This window comes from Symphalangus syndactylus, chromosome 5, assembly GCF_028878055.3.
Source record: "Symphalangus syndactylus isolate Jambi chromosome 5, NHGRI_mSymSyn1-v2.1_pri, whole genome shotgun sequence".
In the NCBI taxonomy this organism is placed as follows: Eukaryota; Metazoa; Chordata; class Mammalia; order Primates; family Hylobatidae; genus Symphalangus; species Symphalangus syndactylus.
The window spans coordinates 151,376,336-151,397,126 of NC_072427.2; the positions used below are offsets into that span (position 1 = coordinate 151,376,336).

The window sequence follows — 20,791 nt, forward strand, 5'->3', positions numbered from 1 at the left end:
ACAGATGGTATATCTAGAACAAGGCATGGGGCATGGCACATAGCAGGTGCTCAGTAAGCCGGAAAACCATACAGCACAGTGGTTAAACACACACTCTAGAGCATTCAAATCCCAGATTCCCGCATTCAGATCATACCTCCACTGTTTGTGAGCTCTCTGACCCAGACCAGCTTTCAGCTGTCTGTGCCTCAGTTCCCTCATCTGGAAACTGGTAATAACATCACCAACTTCCTAGGGTTTGTTACGATGATTACACAAATGTAGTAAGTTTCACAAAAATGCTAGTTCTGGCTCTTTGTGATAACTACAACCCTTTTCTTCATCCATGCAAGGAAATAGCTGAGGTGAGCAGGGAATGGAGACAAAATAATGACAAAGCCTGCAGAAATGTTTCAATCATAACCACAGTTAAAAGTCTGAACTGCCTTTACTGGATGGAAGTGGATTGGCTGAGGACCTCCGGAGAGCCTGTTCGTCCAAACTGCACCATTTTGTAAGCTTCCAGCTATTTTGCAGACCTTGGTCAAAGTGAAGCATTTCACGGGGGTTCAGGCCATGAGAGACATCCTGCCTAACCACTTGACCACAAGGCAGACAAAGGCCCAATTAAAGAAACATCCCTATCGTATCTTGCTTGGGACAAAGGTCCAAGGAACACCAGGACGACATCCTGCTAGAACAAGGGCCAGAACCACCTCATCATGGGAACATCTTAATATGCTGCCGCGCAGCGAGCCATACTGCCCAGACCCCTCCTGCCTATACCTATAAGTTCCCCCAGCCTGTAAGTAGCAGGGGGCTCTGGCATTAGGCTGGTCCCCCACTTCTGTAGGTTTGGACATGAAGCCTGCATTTGCTGTCGAGCTGCACTCTTTCTGTAGGCATGTCTTTCTTTAACTCTTGCCTTCCCTTCAAAACCTAACAGAGAGTATGTTTGCTAATGGGGAGGCCCCCCACAGTGGTCACCCTTTAGTTCATTGCCTTTGTCGCTTTTTTGGCCAAGTCTCCTTTCCTGGAGGTCCCAGACTCCAGGAGTTAGGTTGGAAGGTACAAGTTCTGGGAGAACAGAAGCTGTGACTTAGCGAGGCTTCCCCTACCTGACTTGCCAAAAGAAGAGGTCCTCTCTCCCCTTTCTGGGAGAATAGCCCAAAGAACTCCCAAGACATTTCAGGAAGGAACATGCCACTCTGTTGAAAACAGTTCCCAGCCTCTCGCTATGGATTCATTCGTGTCCCGGCTTTCCTGCCTGTTAAATACATGACGGCCCATTGGCGAATTGTTGGGAAATAAGGCCCCAAAGAGTCTGTTTCAACAGAATCTGCAGCAAGAGTGTCAAAGGAAGGGAGCTGGCCGGGAGTGGGATTGGCACCCAGAGCTCAGGGTACTGGAGGGACAGCCACATTGGCAAGGATTCTTCTCGTGGCTGAGGCACCAAGCCCAGTGCCGACTGTTAGAGACGCTCTTTCAGAGCTGGGATCTGGGAGGTCATGGAGCCTACCACCTCCTCTCTAGCTGGTGGCCTCAGGAGGCACACATCTTCCACTTCAGCTCCTGTTCAAGATTCCATTCTTCTCAGAGAGGCCTAAATTGGAAGGCCGGGGTCTTCCTCTAGCCAGCCCCTGCCCTCTGGAGGCTGGGAACAGAGTTGTCTCTGAATGGAGCATGGGATGAGAACAGAAATGTCCAGAGTCACCCCCTGCTGCTCTCCAGCCCCAACAGTCCTCTGTACTCAGCATTTCTTGTTTGTATTTACAGACTAATCAAACCCAATCCATCCGCACCATGTTTCCTCAACACTCACTGATGGCTATTAATCAGCAGGCCGGTGGTGCTACTCCCCACCGTGTGAGCGTCTTGGTAATGATGGGGAGAAGACTGCCAAATGGCCAGCGTGGCTCCAGATGGATGGAGAAATATGGGTCTTGCCCAGACCAAGAAGGCAAGGGCATCACCACGATCCATCTGGCATGGAACAGAGATCCCTGGCGCTTGATAACAAGAACTGGGCAGGCCTTCTCTCTGCGAAGAACGGTGTTAAAAGTTCTTCCACGTGCCCCCCACCTCCTTTCATGCAGATGATCTGGGAAACTGAAAACCGGGTAAAAGGAGAACTCAGAGGGGATGGAAGGTTACCTAGCTGTTTGTTCCTGCATTAAAGGACCTATGAGATGGTCCATAGCAGCAGCAGGAGGGATTTAAGCTAGATATCCAGAAGTATTTCCCAATGAGAAGGCTGCTAAGCACTCTCCCAGGACAGGAATGTGATCTATGACTCACAGGTCTTTTAGTCTAAGTCCCCTGCTCAGCCTGCACTATGTTTATATATAGGCATGCACAAGCTTGACTTTCCCATCAATACACACAATTGAGGGAACCTGGTCTAGTATTTATTTGGCAAAACTTGATGTCCTCTCCCCTAGGTGCTGGGTCATGGTGCTAACCAGGCGTCGCCTGAATGACTGGATTAGCAGCCATGTCAACAAGCCTTTGCAATCCAGACAATGTGACAAACTGCAGGTAACAGGCTGGGGACACCAAGTCCCAAAGGAATTATAGAGATCAGTAATAGCCTAGTGGAGCACACTCTAAATGCCAAAGGTGTGGCTCAGCAGGAACCTAGCAACTCAGAAGGAGGTGTCCAAGAAGCCGATCACGGAGGCTCCGAGTGGGGAGGGCAGCCTGCAGACCTGGCTTGAGGTGCACCTTGTGGTTGTTTGGTTTCTAATGGGGGAGTTTTGGGCAGGCCCAAGAGGAGACATTTTGGGGTCCCTGGAACTGCTCTCTTTTCCCAAGAATCTGTCCTGAAATGGGTACCCAGAGCCACAGGCCTGTTAGAACTTGTCACATGGAGAACATGACTTTTAATTGAGGACAAGGTCTTGAGGAAGGGGCCTTCGCAGAGTCTCTTTTGCCCCCCAGAGCCTCTCACAGGTCACGGACAGGGCTCCAGGAATACCTACCCCAATGGAGAGCAGGGTCAAGGAAGGTGTAAGACTTCACCCATCTGCCCTGAGATGGCATTTTATCTCCCAGGAGCTGCAGGCTTAGCTGCCCAGGCCCTCCTGGGCCAGGACCTTCTGGACTGAACACAGGCCCCAGTCCTCCTCCCCTGCAGGCCCAGGCTTAATGGTTTTACATAGTAAGCAGTTCTCAGGGACCCAAACCTTGAGTCTCCCTGGATTAAATGAGGCTGAGCCCCTGAGTCTAGAAGTAACTAAGGGGCCTCCTTCCACCCTCTACCTCCATGTGGGGCTGCAGAAGAACCAGCAGGAACAAATATGGCAATTTAATTTTTACAGTTTTCAGATGGAAAGAAAGGAAACTTGTTTTAAGGGCTGTATGGCATGATGGTTAGGAACAAAACGTGAAGGTTTGATTGTTAGCTCTGCCATCTACTAGCTTGTGGCCTTTCACAAAAAAAAAAAAAAAAAAAAAAAACAAACAAACAAAAAAAAAAAACCATGAAGGATGAATGAGGGTTGATTTGATTCTTAAGGCCTAAATCATCTGGAGAATGGGGACAAGCAATAACACCAACCTCGCAGGATGGACCTGAAGAATAAATGAACCAATAATATAAAATGCTTGGAACAACACCAGCATGTAGTGAGCGCTAAAACGAAACAAACAAACAAAAGAGCTGGCTATTATTACTAAACACCCTTCCGGCAAGGGCACGGTCATCATTTCCACATAGGAAGAGTTTACAGCAGTGCGTACATGGAAGATCTTCAAGACTTGTTTTGAAAATGGATTTGCATAGCAAGCAAACTTTTGTTCCTTTTTCAATTTTTTCTTATACTGTGAGAGGATCACGGACATATTTTCTTCACAGAGTTTAAATGAAATGATACGTATAATGTGCTTAGAACTGTGCCTGGCACTTAGCAAGCACTCAGTAAATCCTATCTGTTTATGTGGGGTGACTAGAGAGAGTGCTGGAGATTAGAATGAAAGATACACAGTAGGGGCACCATTAGGCCCCCACTGTAGCCAGCATGCCTCTTGTTAGGAGGCTCTGTCCTGTTCCATAGCCAACATTAGTCTTCCCTGCTATGGTGTAAGCTGGCATTTAGACATAAGAATTTCCAGACAATCAATCAGGGTGTCAGACCTGGGCCAAGCTCCCAAGAAAGCTTCCCGCAGCTCTTCCCCCGGAGGTGCTCTTTGGTCTAAAGAATGCACATCACGACCTCTGAAAGGTCCTTGCTGCCTCAGGACTCTGAGTGCAAGCATTTGAGCTCCTGGTCCAAAGACCAGTGCTAACCAGCCCACACTGGATGAGCTGTGTTTATGGCTGGGGAGAGACACGGGAGCTGGAATGTAAAACAAACAGACCGTAAGCACCTCAGAGTGCTCTCTCTGGCCGTGGAGCATACAGACACACACTTTCGCCTGCTCCCCTGCTCCAGGCCTGGCCTGGCCCCCTCCCAGAGGGGCCCCCCAGATTGGAGAAAGGGTCAGAGGACTCAGGGACACTGGGAGCCCTCACTTCACCATGGTAAGGAGTTGAACACACTATGCTGCCTCTGAAAACAACAGAACAGCAGAGTCAACCTCGCCCCATTAGCCACCCACTTGGGAGACTTTACCTCGTGGATCCCAAAGTGGGCGTAAGAGTCGAAGTAATAATCTCTCGAGGTCATCTCCTCTGGGTTCAGCAGCTTGGACATCTTGCCCCGTCCCGGGCAGCTGGGTTGAGTGGACACATGATGGACGCATTGCACGGGCTTAGCAGGGACGACGGGCTGAGGGGGCTGAGAGGGGGGGCTGTTCACCTGAGGGGAAGAGAAGGGGGTCTGGTGTTAGGAGAGACAATGGGGTCCTGCCCTCGGGGGCTTGTGGTCCTCTTTCCTTCCCCCTCCCTGAGCCCAGCCTCAAGCAGCCGCAGCAGCCCTTCCTGAAAGGGAGGTAGGTGAGCCCTTCCAGCTCCCGGCAGTTGGGCTCATGGCTGTGATCTGCTCAGTGATGGCAGTCCACTGAGGAGCCATGCAGACTTAGATTTCACCCACTTTCAGCTCTTATTAGCTAGGAGACCTGAGCAATGCAGGCCTCAGTTTCTGTATCTGTGAAATGGGGAAAACAGTATCTTCCTTTGGCGGCAAATAGGAAATATTCAATAAAGGGAAAGATGCATAGCACAGCGTGGTGCCCGAGAGTGTAGATTCCGCAGCTGAATCCCAGCTCTGCCATTTCCTAGCTATACAACTTTGGGCAAACTTATGAACTTCTCAGTGCCTGCCTCAGTTTCCTTTTCTCTAAAATGGGAATAAAATGGTCCCTGCCTCCTAGAGTTGTCCTGAGGATTAGACAAGTTTGTACTTCAAAGTGCTTAGAAAAGGGCCGGGCATATAGTAAGAGTTTGTTAGAGGAAACGAAGTCCCATCTGCATCCTCAGGAACGTGAACCCATGGGCTTCTCCCCACTCAACAGGCAGCATCCAGCTAGAAGAGGATCCGGCCCCCAAAATGCAGATATCTTAGGTTCTGGTGTCTCCTACCTGTTGTCTTGCCCCCTAGTTTCCGATTCACAGTTCTACCCTGAATTCAGCACTGTGGATACCCACACTGATGGCCTCCACACGACCAATTATTGCTATTTCTGGGTGCCCCGATCCTGAGGCCCAGACTAACTCTACACCCACTGCTGCTGCCCATCACTGTCTGCTCCCTGGTCCTCCACAGGCTAGGGGGAGCAGAGAGAAAGAGATGGGGGTCCACAGAGCTTCTGGAGCCCAGAGACAGCAATTGGAGCCCAGAAGCTCAGATGCTGCAACAGATGCAGTTATGCCAGGAGACCTCCTCTGCCTGGAATGCAGGAGACCCTGATGTACAAGGCACAGTAAAGGCCTCAAAGCAGGGCAGAATTAGAAAAATAAAAAAAGGAGAATTATCTAGTAGTCAGTCCTCTAGGGCTGGGAATCCAGGCTCCTGGGTCCTATTCTGGCTCTAGTAAAATTAAAAACAGATGCTAGGAGGCAGATAGCAAAGTGGCTGAAAGTACAAACCCTGGAGCCACACTGCCTGACTCTGAAACCCAGCGCTTGTTGGCTGTGTGACCTTGGGAAATAATTTGTCATCACTGTGCCTCAGCTTTTCCTCCTCTATAGAACACAAATCATAATAAAACCCACCTGAAAAATGTGTCCGAAAGTTTGGAGGAGTTAATATACGGAAAGACTTTAGAACAGGCTGGCACATAGTAAGTGTTTATGATTATTACATACATCATGTCCTTATTCTATGTCTCGATTTTCTTGTCTGTGAGCTGGGTCAGCTCAGACTTACTGTCCCCTTTCTAGCAAGGGAAACAGGGGGATCCTAGGACACCGCGAGATCAAGAAAGCCAAGTTATTTCATCCCCCTCCGTGGAATCATTCCGCGCAGTCCCCAGACTGTTCTGCGTCCAGGGCTGCAGGGGAGTGAGCTGGGGGCAGTGGGATGGTCCCATTTTCCCAGTGTATCTAGGCTACCGCCCTTGGGAAACAAACAGACTTCCTAGTTTAGCAACATCAGATTTCAGGTCGGTGAGATCCCGGGCGGGCTGGCAGAGGCGAGTGGGGCTGCCTCATTAGAATGCAGCAGGTGTGCCCACCCTCAGCTTGGGATGTTGGTCACGGTCTCTGGGAGGCTAAAAATAGACTGTGTCAATTGCACACTCCTGTGCAGGCTTCAGAATCACCTCTAAAGCCGAAGAAGGCTCTGTGCATGAAGCTGACCCCAATATTGACTCCATTTAAATATGTTAAGGAGAAGAAAAAGTCCTAGCTGGTCTGGGCATTGTGCATGGTCAAGGTCACAGGGGCCTCCTGCACCCCTTAGCTGTCACTCCACTCTCGTTCCAAGGCTCCCTTTTCCATGTGCTTCCTGGGACTACACAGGCTAAGACTCCCAGGAGGCTGGGAGTCGGTGGGAAACGGCAGTGGCCTGTGATCCCTGAACATTCAGCTACATAGGGTGTTGCTTTTAATTCCACAACTCCCTACTGAACAGATCTACAACAGCAAGGCAGTGTGCAGGTCCTGTGGAAGAAACAGACGTGTGGGAACTGCGCCCTTCCAGGACCCTGTTTTCTAGATTCTAAGACCCTTATTTTCTCGGATAGATGCTGGAATAAGGTTTGTTCTACAAGAGAAGTTCAAGCAAATTGTTCTGGAGGTTCACAGGAAAGAGAATTCACTTTAGTGCAGAGAGTCAGGAAGCCCTGGGATAGCAGGAGGTGGGGTGAGGTGGGAGCTTTCTGAACGGATTTTGGCAGGTGGAGGAAGGGACGGCTTGAGCAACAAAGAGGCGGGAGAGCAGTGAGTTTGTTTGGGAGCAGCTTGGCTGAGACAGTGAGAGATTCAGTTGAAAGGAAATTATAGACAGGCCAAGAGGTTGTAATTAAATACAAAAGACAATGGGGAGCTATTGCCGGTTTGTAACCAGGGAAGCAGCAACTTCTGTGTTTGGGCTCCTCTTTAGGAAGATAAATGTGGTAGCAGCACACAGGAGGGGCCAAGGAAAAGAAGGGAATGGAAGAGAGGCAAGGTATGAACTTTGGAGGCTATGTTCAAAGTCCAGTCAAGAAATAGTGAGAGCCTGAACTACTGGCGTGTCCGAGGGGCTGCCTGCCAGAGAAAGTGCAGAAATAGACTCTACAGGCTTTGGCAACCGACAAAATGTAGGAGAAGAGAGAGGAGCTGGAATCAAAGATGACTTCAACATTTCCAGCCTGGGTGACTAGGGAAATGGTGGTGACATTAACAAAAATAAGCCAGTCAGCAGGCAGAGCAGGTTGGGGTGGGGGGACATAATGAATTTCAATTTGGATATGCAGAGTTTGAAATGTCATTGAGTCATATAAGAAAAGATGTCTAGCAAGAAGACATTAATGCAGTTCCAGACAATAAATATCATAAACAAAATTAAAAAGCAAATGATAAACCGAGAAGTACGTTTTAACATACGTGGCAGACAAAGGTTAATGCCCTTAATACGTAGAGCGCTCTTACAAGCCAATACAAAAATAGATGAACACCCACAATGTAATATTGGGGAAGGGATCTGATAGTCTATTCACATGAGGCAAGTACATGTGAAATACAAATGGCAAGTTAATGTGCAGCAAAAATGTTTAACCTCACTAGAAATCAGGTAAATTCAAATTAAAATAAAAAACTTACAGTTTTTAAACACCAGATAAGCTCTTCTCCCACCAAAACTACCAAAGCTCTGCATATGTAAGAGTTGCACAGAAATAGGTCCTTTCACACATTTCTAGTGGGAATGAAAATAGGTCAAGACTTTTAGAAAGGCAGTTTGGTAAAATGTACTTAAAGTGTTAAAGAGCACAAATCCATTAACCCAGCAATTGAAGTTTTGTGGACTTTATCATAAGAAGAGAATCATGGATAATCATAATGATGTAGCTGTTAAGAATTTCATGATAATGCTGTCCTTAGTGACAAAAGGTAGGAGTCAACTGAAATGTTCCACAAAGTGAGACATTAAACTGTGGTGTAGCCACACGATAGAATACTATGCGGCCATTAAATAAATACTATGCAGTCAGGTATTACGGGAAGAGGGTTTGATAACACAAAAATATGATCATGACAAATTATTCCGCCACTTCCAGGTTGCCCTCCTCCAAGGATGTGTGGCCCGAGCATTGCACTCCGGTGTCCAAGCAAGGGCTCCGAAACAAAGTCAACCTCCATCCAGCCTGGCTGGGGCCCTCTGCACCTCAGCCACTGGGGAGGACACTGCTTAGGAAGCTGTGCAGATCACCTCACCTCTAGGGCTGAAGAAGGCTCTGTGCATGAAGCTGACCCCAGTATTGACTCCATTTAAATATATTAAGGAGAGGAAAAAGTCCTAGCTGGCCTGGGCATTGTGCACGGTCAAGGTCACAGGGGCCTCCAGCACCCACAAGCTGTCACTCAACTCTCATTCCAAGTTTCCCTTTTCCATGGGGCTCCCTGAGACCTTCCCCAACAGCCAGCTTACGAAGCGTCTGCCGTGTGCCATGCAGGAGGCAAAAGGATGCATGGATTTGGGGGCACTCATTTCAATAACCACAGGTCATAGGGACAAATAAATGACTGGCCCAGACCCTGGTCTGCAGCCTGGCACTCTGCCCATTGGCTGACAGGTGTGCCCTCTCCCTGAAGGCTGGGAGTGGGTGGGAAGCAGCCATGGCCTGTGATCCCTGAACATTCAGCTACATGGGGTGGTGCTTTTAAATTCTACAACTACCTACTGAACTTCTACAACAGCAAGGCACTGCGCCAGCCCTGTGAAAGAAACAAGAGACATATGGGTATTCTGTGGATCCCATGCAGGCAAATTGGAACCCTTATAGGAATCCAGATGCATCTCCAAGAGATATACATGATTGTTCAGCCACAACTGAAGGCTCTTGAGACTTGAGGAGCACAGGGGATTGGTCTTGGGGATGACAGTGGTCTCCTCCGTAAAGTCAGAAGGCTCAACTCCTCCCTAAGCCACACCAGGCAAGCAGAGTCTCTGAGTGAAGGTGACTTTCAAACTCCAATCTTGTATACATAGGCTGAGAAGTCAGCAAAAGGATTTGGAATCACACTCGGATGGGCAGCTGGACTCTCAACGTCAGCGCCTTGGTCCGCCCATGGCTGCAGCTATCTCAGCTCCAATTTGCTCCCTGTGCCCAAGTCCCTCCCCACTGGACATTCCAGTGCCCCCACTCACCTCCAAGGTGACTGTGCCCACATCACCCTGGAGGTCTGGCCCTGCCTGCTCTGCCCTGGAGTCGGTTCTGATACCTGTTTCTGCACCATTGCCTCCAGCCTTGTCCCGCTGTGTTCTTGGGCCCCAGAGCAGAGAAAGCGCCCTGCCTTGCTCTTTCCCCACCTCCGCCCAAGGGCCCAGGCCCAGGGCCCTGCTACTTGCTGGAGGTCTGCCGATGTTGTCTGCCTCCCTGATATGGTGAGAATCACCTCCACTGTCAATACTTGTGATTTGCCTTTGACTCACCACGCCAGCGGCTGATCAGGACTCCCCCAACACAGTGTTCTGCCTCCAGACTGGCCTTACCCAGGGCAGCTTCAGCACAGTTTTTCTCCCTAATAAATAAAGTGCAATTGTCTTAGTCTACCCGCTCTACTGGGGTGAACAGGCCCGGCCCCACTAAATGCAGAGATGGAAGGTTATGGACGCAGCAGAGCTGGAGACAGGAGGAAGCTGCCTTCCTGAAGAAGGGGCATGTTAGCTTGTGAGCTCATCCTTGAAGGGTGGGTCGGATTTCCACAAGCAGGGGTGGGGATTTGGGGGAGCATGTTTGACCTAACCCACATCCCTTGAAAATGCAGGTAGATGGCAGATGATGATGATGGTGATGAGACCTAACATTGACTGAGGGCCACTGCGCCCCAGGCACCGCGCCAAGCACTTTATAGATAGACACCATCTCGTGAAATCCTCGTAGTAACTGACATTTACAGATGAGGAAACTAAAGCTCACAAAGGCCAGTCATTTGCCAGGGCCCAGAGATAGCAAGCAGCACAGCCAAGATAGCAACCAGTATCTGTTTTATGCCAAAACCTGTGCTTTTGAAATTGATGCCATGGTTAGCTCAGTTCAGCCCAACTAAGCTTAACTGAGCTACTGCCAGGAGCCAGGCCCTGTGCTCAGAAAAGGGTAACACAGCTGGCCCAGGCAGGAAGCCCAGTCTTGAGGGCAGAAAGAGAGTCAACAGGCAATAACTAGACTGAGGAGAGCGCTCCAGTGGAGGTATGCACAGGCAGGCACCTCTCCAAGGTGACAGAGTTTAGAGAGAGCAGACAATTGGTGTCAGGGTGCAGATGGAGAGACTGAGGCCCGCAGAAGGAAAGGAATTTGTTTAGGCTCACCTAGGGGAATCTAGGTCCAGAGGTGGATCTGAAACTGGAACCTCCAAGAGAACAGGAAAGAGGTGGTGAAGGAGAGGAAAAAGAAGCTTTAAGGAAGGAGAGTGAAGGTGCTGGACATCTAAAGGGGGAAGGCAGCCTGCAGAGGGCAGAGGGAAGCCAGCACTCTCTGCACCAGGCAGCCAAAGTGAACCTAAGCCCTTTGGGCTATAAATGGCTCCTGCTGGCACCAGCCCAAGCTTTAAAATGATTTCCCTGAGAACAAGAGGCTCCACTAGAGGAGCCAAATCCTGCTCTGTTCTCCAAATGTCAAGAGAGCTTTTTCTAACCTGAGTCGTCTGTCCTCAGCAGCCGCCTGCCTGGCCTGGAGGGCCCATGGAGGGAAGAAAGAGGATCGCAGTGGGAGGGGACACAGTAGGGGTGGCAGGAGGCTTCCAGCCTGGGCCTCACCCCACTCTTTTGCCCACCGCCTTTACCTTCTTCCCTCCTTGCCCATCTTCATGCCAGCCCCTCTGCCCAGTGTCGCCCTTAGATACTCACCACACCTCTCTTCAATCTGTGTTTACTCAATTACACAAAGGGTTAGCTCTTCTAGCACCATCTGCCTGCCTTTAGATAGGGACCTCAGGTTTGCAGAGAAAAAGAACATTCTTATGTGAAATATCAGGCAGCAGCAAGACAAGCAAGGGCTCTGCTGGGCACTGGGACCTCTCCTATCACCTAAGAAAGCAAAAGTACAGCTTCATTGCCTGCCTTTGGCCAAGACGGCCCTACATGCACCCACTCTCTACTCTCCTGCACCCCTGTGTCTTATCATCGGGGCTGGAAGATGAAGTCAGCCCCCTCAGAGGGGTATACTCTGCTAGGGTAGGTAGCTCTAGCTTGCTGCTTCTTACCCTCGGGGCTGGAAGCCCAGAGTCTGGGGGTAAAGGGGAGGAGGGTCAGGGTTGTCCAGGCTTCCCTGGGCCACATTGGAAGAAGAAGAATTGTCTTGGGCCACCCATAAAATATACTAACGATTACTGATGAGCTAAAAAATAAAAATCCAAACAAAATCTCATAGTATTTTAAGAAAGTTTGTGGATTTGTGTTGGGCCACGTTCAAAGCCATCCTGGGTGGTGTGCAGGCTGCAGGTTGGACAAGCTTCGTCTAGGTGTTGCCAGTCCTGCAAGATGGTGTTGTCTTCTGCATGTGGCCTCCCAGGCTCCCCGGCTTGCTCTGGTTTATTCTTCAGTAGTCTGCTTCATGCCCTTCACAAGACTTGGCTTCGTAGGCACAGAAGCTCTCCAGATCTGCCTTTTCCAGGCCTGGATGTTGGGGGCAAGCCACTGATGCCTGTCACAGAGGGTTGGCTGCCCCCCATTTGGAACCCCCTGTTTTATAGTATCTCTGACTCTAATTCTGCGATCTTGGCAGAGCCCATCCTTACATAGGGTTTTCTTACCTTAGAGTCAAGCCCCCTCGAGGCTGTGTTTCCTGGAAACCCCTTCTCTTAGTTCCTGCTGCCCACTGCTCTCAGTCTCCACCCTCCCGCTCTGGGAGGCCTCCCAGGACCCTCGGCTGAGCCAGGGCTTACAGAGGGGTCTACGGCAGTGGTTCCTGAAGTGTGGTCTCCAGACCACCAGCATCACCCGGGGACTGGTAAGAAATGCAAATTCCCAGGCCTTGAAGGACAGAAACCAGTGAATCAGAAATTTTGGGATGAGTCCCAGTGGGTGATTCTGATACACCATAAAGTTTGAAAACCACTGGTCTAGAGTAACATTTTCCCATATTGTATACCACAGAATTGGTACTCCTAGAGAAAGGTTCCATGGCAAGTAGGTTTGGGCAGATAAGCTAAAGAGAGAGCTCTTTTTTTTTTTTTTTTTTTGAGACGGAGTCTTAATCTGTCGCCCAGGCTGGAGTGCAGTGGCACGATCTCGGCTCACTGCAAGCTCTGCCTCCTGGGTTCATGCCAGTCTCCTGCCTTAGCCTCCCAAGTAGCTGGGACTACAGGCACCCGCCACCACGCCAGGCTAGTTTTTTTTGTATTTTTAGTAGGGGCGGGGTTTCCCCATGCTGGCCAGGCTGGTCTCGAACTCCTGACCTCAGGTGATCCACCTGCCTCGGCCTCCCAAAGCGCTGGGATTACATAAAGAGAGTTCTTAATTGCAATACTTTTAAGCCTTTAAAATACTAAAATAAATGATTTTATTATAGTATATATATTAAATATATTATATAAATATTATATAATATAAATCTTCTAAGAGGAATTAGGGCATCTACTACTATCACATTTATGGCTGTGACACACTTTTTCCTGAGATCTATAAACATCTCTAGAAATTAACGTTCTGAAAGAAACAACCTGGGCTCCAACTTCAAACAGTGTTTCTGTTTTATAATCCACGTCGGCCGTCGCTGGTGGATCTCCAGCCCACCACAGACCAATGAAATCAGGGTGGGGCTGAGACCGAACGCTGTGCATGCTAACAGGCTCTCCAGCTGGTGCCTAGGAACCCTGTCTGGACAGTGCTGAGGACAGCTTCAGGCCTTCTCTCTTCCTCTCTGAAGCCCTGAGCTCTGCCATAGCTGTCAGATGGCAGCCTGGTGCTGCCATCTCAGAGCCAGCCGAGATTCCCAGAGCTGGGCCAAGGACATCTGGAAGAGAGGCACCCAAGGCCACAGAGAGCACTTCAGCTCTAAGAGTAGAGGGGCTGGGATTGGGTGTGGGCGCCGCCACCTTCAGGCTTTGTGACCTTGGGCCAGTCACTGGTAGGGACTCGCAGTCTTGACCGGGGTCACTGAGACACTCGACGCGAAGGCCGCCCACAGCAGCTGCACACTGTGCACGGGCGCCTCCTGCCAGCCCTGGCTGTCTCTTTGTGGTACAACAGCAATGTCTGCTTCGAATCAAAATGGCATTGCACCCACACAGCACTCCCTCTGTCTCCTGGACCCGTAAGTGCTCAGAGGGAATCTATCGGATTTGTTGGGCCTGACCTATTTTTTAAATAAACTGGGGCTGTTTTCCACTATTAGTCACTTGTCTCCCAAGCCTCCACATATTAAATTCGCTTCTTATATCCTCAGATATTTTGGCTGCAAGAGATGTCAGGTTAATTGGATGCTTGGCTCTTCCTCTTTAATGGGCTTAAAAGCAGACTTCCCTGTGCATTCCCCTCCTCTTCCTCCCTCTTCCCTCCCCAAGGCAAGGGAGCCTCCTCCCCTCCTTTGACTTGAAGGGGGTTACGGAGCCCTGGCTTCCCTCTCCACTCTCTTTTACGGGCAGATGTGCACAAACACACAGCCAGTGTCCTCTCTTACCCTCACCTTGCCTGGAGTTAGACTACACTTTTAGCTCTGGATTTGGGTCAAATCATCCCTGTAGGACCTGTGCTATGCTCATGACTCTCTTTTCCCCAGGCTGGAGTCCTCAGAGGAGTTTTTCCTGTACCCGCTTCATAGACACACAGCCAGAGACAGCACCGGTGGGTTCTGGACTTGCTTCTCTCCTTCCCTGTTCATGTCACTGTGCAAAAGCCATTGAGCCTTCCCTATCCTCAGTTTCCTCTTCTCCAAATGGCAATGATTTTCTGTCCCGCCTCTTTTGTGGGGCTATGGCGATGACTGGAAGACACTGAGCGTGTAAATATTCAGAGGAAATTCTAGCGTGTGGTACAGGAGTACCAGGCTTCCCGCTCTCGTCGTCTGACTCTGTGCCAGGGTGCTATCTTTAGATGCTCTCTGGGCCTTTCCTGGCACAGGACACAGTGGCTTTGGCTGCCCGTAGAGCCCTGTTCTGCTGGCTGCTTGGCCCTGGCCCCTCCCTTACACGTTGTGCACTCTCAAGCCTTTGGTTCTGCCCTTTGTCCTCTGAGCTTTCTGGGCATTATGGAATTGATATCTTTAGGAAGGTAGCCATCATTGAAAATCAGTCATTTTCTCCAGCCCCTGATGCTTGGGTCTCTCTTGCTCCTATTTTGACCTCCTATGGCATCTGCTTATCTGAAACTATGGGCTATGTTCCCATTTATTTTGGTGGCAAATTGTCTCCTGAAGATTATCTCACAATTATAGGTGTTACTTCTACAACAAGAAGTAAATTCCTTCAGACTAGTAACCAGATTTTATATGTCTGTGTTTCCCTCTTAATACTTAGTATAAAGCTAGATAATAAAGATGTGATAATGGTACCCTTACACTTCAACTGGGTGAATGTTGCCCTTCATAAATTTGTTACTATAGTCGAGTGAAGGAGGCCCTTTCCCACCATATGATCAAAGAGCATTCACTTCCCTTGAGAGGGCAGAGAGGTGGCAGGAAGAAAAACAAAACTGGGAAGAATAATCATCAGAATCTCAATAATACTCAATACTCTTTGGAGGGTTCAGTGGTACTCAAAATGTCTTTACCAAGAAGTGTCTTATCTCCTGGGAGATAAGGAGATTTCTAGGAGAAGAAAATATCTTGCAAACATAGAATGCATTTGTTAAGCATCCATAATTCCACACGCTACAAGTGGCTTCAAATACAGATCTAAGGGTATTTGTTAGACATTTTCCAACCACCTCTTTGCACCCATGTCGCTCAAGCCCTCTCTGCAGGTAATGATGCCATGGTTCAGGGAAGCTGACTGACTGATTCAGCCCATATAGCATAACTGGTGAGGAGCCAGGAGCTGACTCCTCATAGATTCTCAGGCCCCATCATCTGGCCATTGAGCTGAAGGTGGAGGAAAATGAACTACAAAATCATGCTATAAGACAGAAAGAAAATCACAAGTTGCTGGCCGGAATCATAGCCATACCAACTTCATCTAGATTCTCACCTGGTTTCCATAGACTCTTTCTAGACACCATCCACCTAGTTCTAGCAAACCCGTCTACTCCCAATAAACACTTTTCCACTCATACTTTTAGAAGAAGTGACTGACTACGTTAACCAGGAATTCCAATGTACATACTCACTGAAAATACTGGCATTCCAGCTAGAAAGGGAATAACGTCAGCCACTGGGTAATATGCAGGTCTGCTCCAAAGGTGGCCTCATATTAGCCAATACAGATTCCAAGAAACTGGATTTTTTAAAGCACTCCCAAGCAACCCAACAATGAGTTAAAAAAAAAAACAAAAAACAGAAAAAAGATAAGAAATAATAGGTTTTGAGATATTGAACATTAGGCAATAGAAAACCATGATCCCTGAGAGATGACAAATAAATGAGGTAAACCCTAAGATTACCCCAGCTTACTGCCTAGAAGGATTATCCAGGCTACCATACAGAGAATAGGAACCCAGGCAGACCCAGTAATCTCTCTCAGTTGAAGGTGGGAATCCGGGGACAGCAAGACAGACAAAGTTTGCAATGCAGAGTCTTGTAGATTAAAATACTATACAGAGAAGAACCTTCAGACATCTGTAAAGAGTTCCCTGCAAGCCTTCAGCTGAGACTGATCAAACCATGGATGTGAAAAAACTACCAGAGCCTCGCAAAAGAACTACTGAAAAGACACAGGGACTTCTCTGTGGGGCTCACAGAGACAGAAATAGTTCTTGCCCTCCCCAGCCAGAGTAAAAACTTCATAATTCATGAATACTCAGAAGAGGTGTTTTGTTGTTGTTCTCCTCAATAGTGGAAAATTAGCTCCAAAGATAACTCTAATCCTAGCAAAGCTTAAAAGCAAGATCTAACAGGATTAAACTGTCTAAATTAACTGCACCTCAAAACAAAGCTTAGAAGCATAAAATATCTAAAACTATCCATCACCCAATGAGGTAAAATTTACAATGTCTGGCATCTAGTCAAAAATTACTAGGCTTGCAAAGAAGCAAGAAAATACTACCTATAAAGAAGAAAAAAAATCAATCATATAAAACTGAACTGAGAAATGATACAAATGATGAAATTATATATAAAGACATTAAAGTACTTATTAAACTGTATTCTATTTCCTCCAGGAAGCTGGAGGAAATACTGAGCATGTTAAGTAGAGATAGGGAAGATATTTAAATGACCCAAATTGAACTTCTAGAGATAAAAACTATATGAAATAAAAAGGAAATACACTGAATGAGGTTAATAGCATATTAGACATTACAGAAGAAAATATTACTGAACTTGACACAAGGCAATAAAGATCATCCAAAAAACCCACAGAGAAAAAAATATTGAACAAAAGTTAAACAGAATATCATTGAGCTGTGGGACAACTTCAAATAGCCTATTATGCATGTAATTGTAGCACCTGAAGGAAGAGGAGACACAAAAATATTTAAAGAAATATGGCTTTAGAGTTTCATCTTCCAAATTGATGAAAATCGTAAATCCACAGATATGAAAACCCCAACAAACCCTGAACACAAGAAGCATGAGGGAGTAAAAAAACTATACCAAGGTACATAATCAAATTGCTCTAAAGCACTGATAAATGGAAAATCTTAAAAGTGGCAGGGGTAGAGGGGGATGGGGGAGATATATTACAAAGGAACTAAGAATGACAGTCAGCTTCCCATAAGAAACAACACAAGCTAGAAGATAAGGTAGCAACATCTTCGGAGGACCAAAAAGATAAAAGAAAAAACTGTCAACTTAGAATTCTATACCCAGTGAAAATATCTTTCAGAAATGAAGGCAAAATAAAGTCTTTTAGAGACAAAAACTGAAAGATTTTGTCATTCACAGGCGCATACTACAGAAGGAAAACAATACCACGTGGAAATCTGGGTATGCACCAAGAATGAAGTGCTCTGGAAATGGTAACTCTATGTGTAAATACAAAAGGCTTCTTTTCTTATTATTTAAATCCCTTTAGAAGATCATTAACTATTTAAATTTTTAAAAAATCTTGTGAGAATTATAAATATGTAGGAATAAAATCAATGACAGCAATAGCACAAAGGCCAAAAGGGGAGGAATGGGGATATATCGTTGAAGGTTTCTATACAGTAGTCTCCCCTTATCTATGGCTTTGCTCTTCATGGTTTCAGTTACCAGATATCAACCATCGTCTGAAAATATTAAATGGAAAATTCCAGAAGTAAGCAATTCATAAGTTTTAAATTACACACTATTCTGAGTAGTAAGTTGAAATCTTGCATCATCTCACTTTCCTCTACCAAGGAAATGAATCATCCCTTTGTCTAGCATATTAATGCTGTATATGCTACCCGCCCATTAGTCATTTAGTAGTTTAGCTGTCTTGGTTATCAGATAAAAAAAATTAGTACGTATATGGTTCAGTGCTATCTTCGATTTCAGGGATCCACTAGAGATCTTAGATTGTATCCCCTGCAGCTAAGAGGGATTACTATATATAAGGTGCTATAATATTACTTGAAGGTAGATGATGATAAGTTCAATACATATACCATAAACCCTAACGTGGCCATTTTGTAAAAGTACAAAAGGTTATAGATTGCCCCCAAAATGCAGAAAAAGAAGATAAGCATAACAAAGAACATATAAGTAATAGAGAAACAAATAGCAAGATGGTAGGTTTGAACCCAACTGCATCAATAATTACATTAAATGTAAATGGTCTATACACTTCAATTAAAAGGCAGAGGTTAGAGGTTATCACTTTAGATTTTACAAACAGCCATATGCCACTCTATTTAAAACTTACTTTAACACAATAAAAGCTTAAAAGTAAAAAGATGACAAAAGATATATACCATGTTAATTCTGATGAAAGGAAACCCAGAATAGCTATACTAATATCAGACAATGTATATTTCAGAACAAATAATATTACTGGGAAAAAGATCATTTCATAATGATAAAGGAGTCAATCAAGAGGACATAACAATTCCAATTGTTATGTTTGGAATTATGCTTATTCATCTAATGAAAGAGCCACAAAATATATGAAACAAAAACTGATAGAACCAATAATTAGGGAAATGCAAATCCAAACTTCAATGAGATACCACTTCATACCCAGAAGGTGGCTAATATATATTTTTTAAAAGAAAGACAATGACAAGTGTTTGTAAGACAGTGGAAAATTGGAACTCTTGTGCACTGTTGGTGAGAATGTAAAATGGCAGAGCTGCTGTGGAAAACAGTATAACCGTTCCTCAAAAAATTAAGGATAGTATTACCATGTGATCCCATAATTCCATTTCTAGATATATACTCAAAATAATTGAAAGCAAGTTCTTAAAGAGATGTTTGTACACCCACGTTCACAGTAGCATTTTTCACAATAGCTAAAATGGGAAAGCAAACCAAGTGTCCATTGATAGGTGAATAGATAAAATATGATATACACACACACTTTAATATTATTCTCCCTTAAAAAGGAAGAAAAATCTGACATATGCTACAAATGAATGAGCCTTGAGGACATATGCTAAGTGAAATAGGCCAGACACGAAAAGACAAAAACTGTAAGACTATACCTATAAAAGGTAGCATAGTCAGAATTATACAGACAGAAAGCAGAACAGTATTTGCCAGGGGCTGGGAGGAAGAGGGAATGGGGGTTGGTGGTGTTTGATGGGTAGAATTTCAGTTTTGCAAGATGAAAAGAGTTCTGGAGATGGGTGGTGGTGATGATTGCACCGCAATGTGAATGTACTTAACACCACTGAATTGTGTATCTAAAAATGGTTAAGATGGTAAATTTTATGTTATGTGTATTTTATCAAAATAAAACAATTGGAGGAAAAAAATCTGATAGAATCACAAGGAGAAATAGACAAATTTATTTATTTTGGTGGTTTTAAACCACTGAAATCAGCAATCCTTAGACTTAAGGCCTGTGAAATCTAGACACAGCCTTTCCCTTTCTATCCTTTCTATCACTTCCCAAACTCTCAAACCAAAGACTTTTAAGCATTTACTTGTCATATAAACATCTAAGTGTGAACTCACTCATGAGGTTTCTTCACTCCTAAAAGGAGGGGGAAAGCACATTCCAATAATGATGGGAAAGAGAGAAGAAGGACAAGTCCAAAAGACCATTTTCCCAAGGAATATCTGTGGGTCCTGAAGCCTAGAAAAGGCAATCTCTAGAAGCAAAGGAAGGCCATATGCTAAATGGAGAAGTAGGAAGATTCAGAATGCAACTGCCATTCCCTCAGTGCTCCAGAGTTCTAAACTTTGATCCTCAAACTCCTGTATCCTTTGCATACCCACAAGGCCCTGCAACTTTCCCAGCCCCCTCCTGCTGTTCAGCCTCTGTCACCCTGATCTTTATACTGCTACCTGACACCCACAAACTAAGGGTTTCCACCTAGAGACTATGCACCAGCTGTTTCCCTTATATTTGAATAGTTCTCTTTTTTTTGAGACAGTCTCACTCTGCCACCCAGGCTGGAGTGCGGGGGCATGGTCTTGGCTCACTGCAATCTCTGCCTCCCAGGTTCAAGCCATTCTCATGCCTCAGTCCTCTTAAGTGGCTGGGATTACAGGCATGCACCACCACACCCAGCTGATTTTTGTATTTTTAGTAGAGATGGGGTTTCTCCACATTGGCCAGGCTGGTGTCGAACTCCTACCTCAGGTGATCCACCCACCTCGGCCTCCCAAAGTGCTGGGATTACAGGCATGAGGCATTGCATCTGGCCATATTTGAATAGTTCACTCTTTCACCTTCTGAGAAACAAACTTACCCATTTAAACCCAAAGAATGGACTCAGAGACTTGAAGAACAGTGAAAGCAAGACTTTTAATGATGGTTTTGCAAGACTGGGTGTTTGACAGGCAGGCACACCCAGCACAGTTTTAACAAGCAATTTATCCCCTAGTGTGCAGGTCCCTCCCCCGTTTCCTTATAGACTGGACACATGGGGTCACAATTTTCCCAACTGTTGCCTATTCATTGTTGGGTAGGGGCTTTAGGTGCTTTTTTTTTTTTTTAAGGTTGTCTGGCTGCATTTTGTTGCAGCCCACAATGCATTGCAATCCTAGTTAGCTCAGGGGCTCTTCA

At 46.3% G+C, this 20,791-nt stretch overlaps 1 protein-coding gene across 7 annotated transcripts in view; it reads right to left on the reverse strand.

Moving 5' to 3' along the window:
• Positions 1–20,791, reverse strand: part of PRMT8 (protein arginine methyltransferase 8) — a 202,916-nt gene that overhangs the window by 47,084 nt on the left and 135,041 nt on the right. For 5 of the 7 annotated variants that reach the window (XM_063639950.1, XM_063639947.1, XM_063639949.1 and 2 more), the window contains one exon: positions 4,593–4,778. The exons of 1 other annotated variant lie outside the window; for it this stretch is intronic. In XM_063639950.1, the coding sequence (XP_063496020.1) occupies positions 4,593–4,673 (81 nt within the window). In that variant the 5' untranslated portion in view covers positions 4,674–4,778. Of the gene's footprint in view, positions 1–4,592; positions 4,779–9,995; positions 10,015–20,791 lie in introns of those variants that run through there. One more of the 7 variants, XM_063639951.1, reaches the window with a different exon arrangement.